General features: G+C 36.7%; 1 protein-coding gene across 1 annotated transcript in view; it reads right to left on the bottom strand.

Moving 5' to 3' along the window:
• Positions 1-2,688: 2,688 nt before the first annotated feature.
• LOC106964091 (5-hydroxytryptamine receptor 3A-like) overlaps positions 2,689-6,688 on the bottom strand; it is a 10,901-nt gene continuing 6,901 nt past the window's right edge. Inside the window, exons 5-10 of the mRNA XM_015059352.1 lie at positions 6,302-6,471; positions 5,378-5,538; positions 5,020-5,230; positions 4,778-4,936; positions 4,496-4,581; positions 2,689-3,533 (exon numbers count right to left, since the gene is read on the bottom strand). Coding sequence (XP_014914838.1) covers positions 3,324-3,533; positions 4,496-4,581; positions 4,778-4,936; positions 5,020-5,230; positions 5,378-5,538; positions 6,302-6,471 — 997 coding nt within the window. The 3' untranslated portion in view covers positions 2,689-3,323. The remainder of the gene's footprint in view (positions 3,534-4,495; positions 4,582-4,777; positions 4,937-5,019; positions 5,231-5,377; positions 5,539-6,301; positions 6,472-6,688) is intronic.

Raw genomic sequence — 6,688 nt, 5'->3', positions numbered from 1 at the left:
AAAAAAAAAAAAAATTTCAATACATTGGCACGAAACACTAAAACAGTTTCCTTGTGTTTTCATTCACACTTCAGGCTCCTCAAAGAACCGGTTTCTGACATCGCAGTTAGCTGCCTAGCCCATAACTGTTACAACTGTTTCTAAATAATTTTGAGTATTTAAATCACTAAATAGTCAAGTTGAGCTCAGCAAAAGTAAGGACAGCTACAGAGGAAAGGAATTGGAGAGAGTTTTTTCCTCAGGATTTCAAAACACTTAAAAACTCAGCTTTATTGGAAGGAATGGCCAGGTGTTGTTTGTGAGCATAAAGTTTCTCAGTTAAGAACATGTTTTTATTTTGAGTTTTTTTTTTCTTCTGTCACAACATGTCTGGGAACTCACACCATCATTTGCTGTCCCTGTGGCTCATTTTTTGCTCTGTATATGAGCTAATTGAAGGAGAGGGCATTGTGCTGCAGCTGCAACAGTTATCAGAAATGAAGCATAAACTGGTTTGTGGAGAAAAGCAAAAAATAAATAAATAATTTAAAGTAGTGTCAATAGTTTTGTTCTTTTAAGCTATTTTGTCACCAGCATTTATTAATCAGGGTATACAATCTAGGGAATTTTGAATCCCTGTGTAGGGTGCTGGTCTACTAGGTATCCTTATTGTAGCCTACAAATCATGAGCTACTGAGCTCCTCATTATTCTTCTCTGGAGATAAAATCACAGTTTTTGACTCCGTTCTCTGCTGCCTTTGTTTTCTTTCAGAGCTTTTCTTTATTTTGCATATTTCTATATTTTTCACAAGAAGATGAATCACAAACACTTTTGAAAAAAATTCTGTAACACCTAGCAGATATTAAAAATAAATGATTTCTTACCACATCTAGGATGGCATAGAGCAGAACTTCCAGTGACACTAACGTGGGATTTTTGTAGTTTTTGACGGGCCGGGTCATGGAGTACAGCTCGTTGCTGCTTGTCAGGTTTAAATAGTTCAAAACATCCTGATAACTGCAGTTCTGCTCAGAATGAATCTCATCTGCAGACGACAAACAGCAAAACATTTCTCAAAAACAGCCGTCACATTTTGTCAATCTTTAATGAGATTGATTTCATTTTGACTACAAAAATGCATTAGCTCCTGTGTGGTTTGTATTCATTGCTTCTGAATTTATGATGAGGACATCAAAAACACCGGTTCACAGACACATGTAGTAATTATTAGAATTGATTGTGGCCATTAAGTGGCCATTATGAGACTGTCGCTGACACCATTACAGGGTTTTATACAAGCAGTTCACTAATTATTTAGTAATGTCGGTGTTGTGATCCGTAGTTTTCTGTCTTTATTTTTGGGTTTTTTCTGTGTTTATTGTGATTCTGTTCCCTGTGAGTCTCTGTGATGTCCTGTCCTCCCTGTCTTGATCGATCCCAGCTGTGTCTTGTTCCTGTGATTACCCTCCCAGTGTATTTAAACCCACCTGTTGTCTTTGTCTCTTGTCGGGTCCTTGTCTATGAGAGTTTGTCTGCTGGCACAGTAGAACTGTGAAGTCCTGTGTCGGCTTTAGCTCGTCGTGTCAGTCTTTGTGAATTCAGTTGCTACCAGTGCTGAGTCTCTATGTTTCCGCTCTGCCGTGCTGCCTGAGATCTGGACTATTTTGAGCTATTCTCTTCATTAAATTCATCATTTTCTCCTACTACCTGGGTCTCTGTGTCTCTCCTCACCACCAACAACCACTCCTTATGACAGTCGGTGTGTAGCCCAGGAAAAGTTACCTCTTTATCTCTCAAGGATGTCTGTAAGAAAACCTATTATTTTGTAGTTTGATAAAAGAATAAGTATATACAAACAAAAACACAATCAGCTAATTAACTCAGAATTATTTCAGCAGCAGTACCAGGCAGACAACATATACAAATAGTTAAAAATAGTTTTTAACAATAAATTTAAACTCATTAGGCTGAATATTCCTGAGACTTACCAGAGACGAGGAGCAGAAAAAGGAAACCAACCAGCATCTTGACTCCCTCGTGCGTATTTGTCCTTTCAGCGTCTCTTTTGAGTTGATGTCTGCATGGTGTAGTACTGGAAAGGGGAGGTTCAAATCACAGCTGTAGCTGGAGGTCTGGTGTTTTTGCTGGTTTTTCATTTTTTCCAGACATTCATTCTCAGACAGAGGCCACACCCACATCTCCAAAATGAATGTATAAATTTACTTGCAGATCAAGTTACAAATGGAAACATGCCCCGATGGTACATTAGATATTCAGTCTGGATTTTTTCCTTATTTTGGTGAAAAATTCCCAAAGAGAAACATGTAAGACTCTGCAGGGCGAGATCGTAATTGAATCTCTTTCCCCAAGCAAATGTTACATAAACAGGTGATTTGTGAACTCATTGGCACCATTAATTCAAAAGTCTCTTAATGCATGCAGATCAATATGACATATTGACATATATCACATATTTTCACTTTAGTAGGAAACACAACAAATCTGTGACTACTCTCTAAATGTCTTGAATGTATAAGACAGGAGTGCAGCACAAGTAGACCAGATACTTGCTGTAATGAGTAAAATTAATGTCCATCATCCTGCGTAATATGATTATGGTGCACAAAATAGCAGGCTGACGACAATAAATATGATTCATTTATTATGTAAAATGAGCTGCAAGGTGAAAGAAGGATGATACAAGAGGATCAGACTGAAACAAAAAACATGTTTTATTACTGTGGCTTTTTCCTTTTTCATACACAAGATATAATGTCTTAAACTTTATTATTCCAGTCATCCATGCAGGGATCTTCTGGTGCTGCTGCCCTGTACAAAACATTTATCCTAAACACACTTTTTATTTACAAAGCCTATGGTTATTGGATATTTTAGATTGGAATAAACACCCACTGTGTTGCTGCATAAAATATACCAGGCAGGCATCTGCATACAAATGAAAGGAAATGTTGCATGTTTAAAAAATTGCACCAAGTGGGTCTAGATTTTAAGAATGAAGGAAATTTAGTTATATTTTATTGTCTCCATGTGTTAACATGAGTGTATTAATTTTCTGTTTGAGTTTATTGAGACCCACATCGATTGGAATATCCCGACTATAAAGTATTGTTAACTGGATTCTCAAACTTTGCTTCAATTTCAATTTCAAACCTGCATAAATTTTGATTATAGTACAAAACAGAACACTTCTAAAAGCACAGATAATATTTACAGTGACATTTCCACTCCAGTCATCATCCTTGGTCAAAACTTCGGCTATAACTTTCGCTAAAACACTACATACTGATCGACATTGTAGTATAATGAATGATTTTCCTTTTTCTTAAGAGTACCACTCCATAAGGATGAAGGACAGGAAGAGCAAAACAGTTAAAACATAAAAAATAAAGAACAGTCGGTTGATTCTCCTTGCCCAAAATACAGACTTCACTCTCTCCTCTCTGGGGCCAAAATGTTGATGCATCATGTTCTGCAGCTTCTTCAGCTCACTCAGCAAAGCGCTTGCATCCCTCGAGTGGTCGCTGTTGTTCACCTGCAGCACATAGATGCAGTCGGTTCACTGGATTTTACTTTCAGATTCAGTTTTTTACAACTTTGTTCTACTCATCTTTGCCTTGTTTTTTATTCTGAGGAATCCGAGTGGTATGAGACACAAAACTGAAATCCTAGTATTGTCTTACCATGTTAAAACTATATTGTGTTACTGTGCAGAGGGCTGTGAATAGTGAGACGTGAAGTGGCTTTGCATATAGAAACAGAATGAACTTTGGTCTGATCATGACTTTATCCTGTTCTAAGATTATCTAAATTGAATATTTATGTAGAAAAAATGACTACATATTTCATATTTCACAAAGCCTATATTAAACAAAGATTGAACCAATAAAAGAGTTCTGGAGTTTGATTTGGGCCCAGTGGTCTACAGGCTTTACAATCCAGAGCTATTCTTGTTCACAGTCCAGCTAAATAAAACTTGTTTTGAGCTGTAAATCTGCTCAAAACAATCTGCTCAAACAATAAATATGCTTTATTGTTTGAATAAAGACAACTTTTAATATTTGATAAATGTCTGCTTTAGGAAATAAATTATCATTTTTAAAAACGCAACATTTTATTTCTATTTTTAGGTTTTGAAATTAAGAAAAACAAACATTTGCAAAAAGATGCTAGATAGATTTTCTTTTGTTTAATTTGCAAGATTTGTATTTGCTACATCAATTTAAAAATATTTGTTGGTTTTTCATTAACCCTCCACCACCGTGTGTGACAGTGGGCACGAGATGTTTGTGCTGATTTGTACATGAACTCGGACTCAACTTCAAAGAAAGACATCGGATAGTACCAAAAGATAATCAGAAAAAAGATAAACCATGAATTATTCCTAAATTAGAAGTGTGTTTATTCTAAACTGCATTCAATTGATTTTTTTCAAACCAAGTGTAATAAGTGTAAAAAAGCCTAATAATTTGTATAGAACATGCACATGATACTTACCTCGTCATCCACAGTAAGGAGCTCATGCTGCTTCTCACCTTCACAGACTCTGTGGCTGCAGCTGCAGCCATTTTGTTTTTTAATTTCTAAAAGAACAACACATTTGTTAGAAAAAGGAGCATGGATACATCTTATTATTTAAACATACAAACTTTGCAGGATTTTTTTTCCTTTTTTAAAAATTTGCATGGGATTCATTTATTGTAGGTACATAATGAACTAAAAAACTACACATTTTATATGAGTGGAAACACACAAACAGTAATATAGGGTGTGTCTCACCTGTGCTGCAATCCTTTGTTTTCATTTGTTTATTTTTTTCCTCCCCACTGTCACATATGCCGAGTTCAGCTTCAGAGTCTTTATCTATCAGGTACGTTACTAGGATTGTCTCCAGCAGACTGAGCAGCATCAGAGCAAAGATCACAATGCAGTAGGTCGCTTAGAGACAGAAACAAGCGATTAGTGACATTTGTTTGAGTATCTCAAGTCAAATGGAAACCCTTCAGTTCCCGGCTTTTTACCTATCAGTGGAGTCTTGTTGGACATTGAGGGCAGGATGTCATTAAGGATGAGCAGGAGGACAGAGATGGCCAGCAGCACTGTGACTTTGAAGCCCAGCTTCTCCCCTCGATGGTCAGCGATGAGGAAAGAGGCAAGATCCAGGATGAGGAAAAACAGGATGGGCAACAGGAAGTTTATGACATGGAGTAGAGGTCTCCTCTTTATGGTGACCTGACAACATTTAAAAACAAAGAAAGGTTGATTTTGAACACTTGGTTCAAAATCTAAATCTAACTCACTAGATATTGCCTTATCTAGTGAGTTTGTTTTATCATTACACCCCTTTGCTGACTTATTTTTGTTTTCAGTGTTGTTTACCTTGTAAACTAGCAGTTCCCAACGCCTATCATACAAGCTGATGTTGGCGCTTTCGACGGACATTTTCAGGAACTCCCACTCTCCCTGTGTCTTCATTACCTCTCTGGAAAACTGCGTGGCCCGAGAGGAATTTGAGAAAGGAAAAATTCGAATTTCTTTTACTGTTGGGAGATAAAAGAAAATTAAATGAGGGTCCAAGCTGCTAAGGAGTCTGAGCGATTGGTGTAATAATCTCTCGGATGATGACATAAGCATGAAACTTCTCACAATTGTTCCCTATCAGATATCTATCAATTTCAGAAGTAATTGCCTTAGCAGCGGTTGCTAGGTAACCAGTTTTGGACAGTAACTGACTGCTAAAAAACATCAATAACTTTATCTTTAGAAAAATTCAATTTATTACAAGAACTATAAAACCTTTTATTGAGAAAAATGGCAATACTAGTAGCTATTTCAAGCTCTCAAAAAGACTATTATGTTTCCATCTAGAGCTTTAAATTTTAATAGCTTGTGTAACTAATGGATTTCGATCAATTAAATGCTTCACCAAATTGTACCTCCATTTATTGCCCATCCATCACCATTTCATCCTAATCTGTTTTGTAACCCAAACAAATCTTTTGATTTTTTCTCTGAACCAAATTTATCTGTTTCGTTCTCTTTGCATGGTATTTATTTGATGTACTCAAAATAAAATAAACTCCTGACTGCTCAAACTAAGATCAGTACAAGTAACTTATTTCTGTAAGCTATATTTATTGAAGATGCATAACTATAGTTCCAAATAGTTAGTTATTCTTTTTCAACATGCATTAATCAATCAATCAAATTTATTTGCATAGTTTAGCAACAATTTTACTAATTGCTCATTAGTATCATTGTTTTAAAAGTGTATAAACATGGGGGCGACTCACAGATACCCACCACAATGTATCGCAGAACCAATGGACAGGCTGCACTCCTGCGTGTCAAAAGGAAACTTGTGGACGTCCATCTTGCAGGTGCTAATCACCCGCATGTCCTCGTCATAAAAGACAGTCCCATCATGACTCAGCAGAATGTATGGATTTTGAGGAGAGTCATCCTTCTCTATCCTGAAACATTACTCAGGAACACACACACACACACACACACGCACACATGTTTGTGTTGCTATCTTTGTGGGGACTTTCCATTGACTTCCATTCATTTCTACAGCCTAAACCTTACCTTTACCCTTTTCCTAACCATCACATACCTAACCCTAACCCTAACCAAAACTCAATTCATACCTTAGTCCTAACAGGGTTTTCCCTTGTGGGGACCAGGCTC

The sequence above is a fragment of the Poecilia latipinna genome, unplaced genomic scaffold (assembly GCF_001443285.1).
Source record: "Poecilia latipinna isolate Pla-1442-1.1 unplaced genomic scaffold, P_latipinna-1.0 Scaffold1623, whole genome shotgun sequence".
Taxonomy (NCBI): Eukaryota; Metazoa; Chordata; class Actinopteri; order Cyprinodontiformes; family Poeciliidae; genus Poecilia; species Poecilia latipinna.
This window is presented reverse-complemented; position numbering and strand designations above follow the sequence as displayed.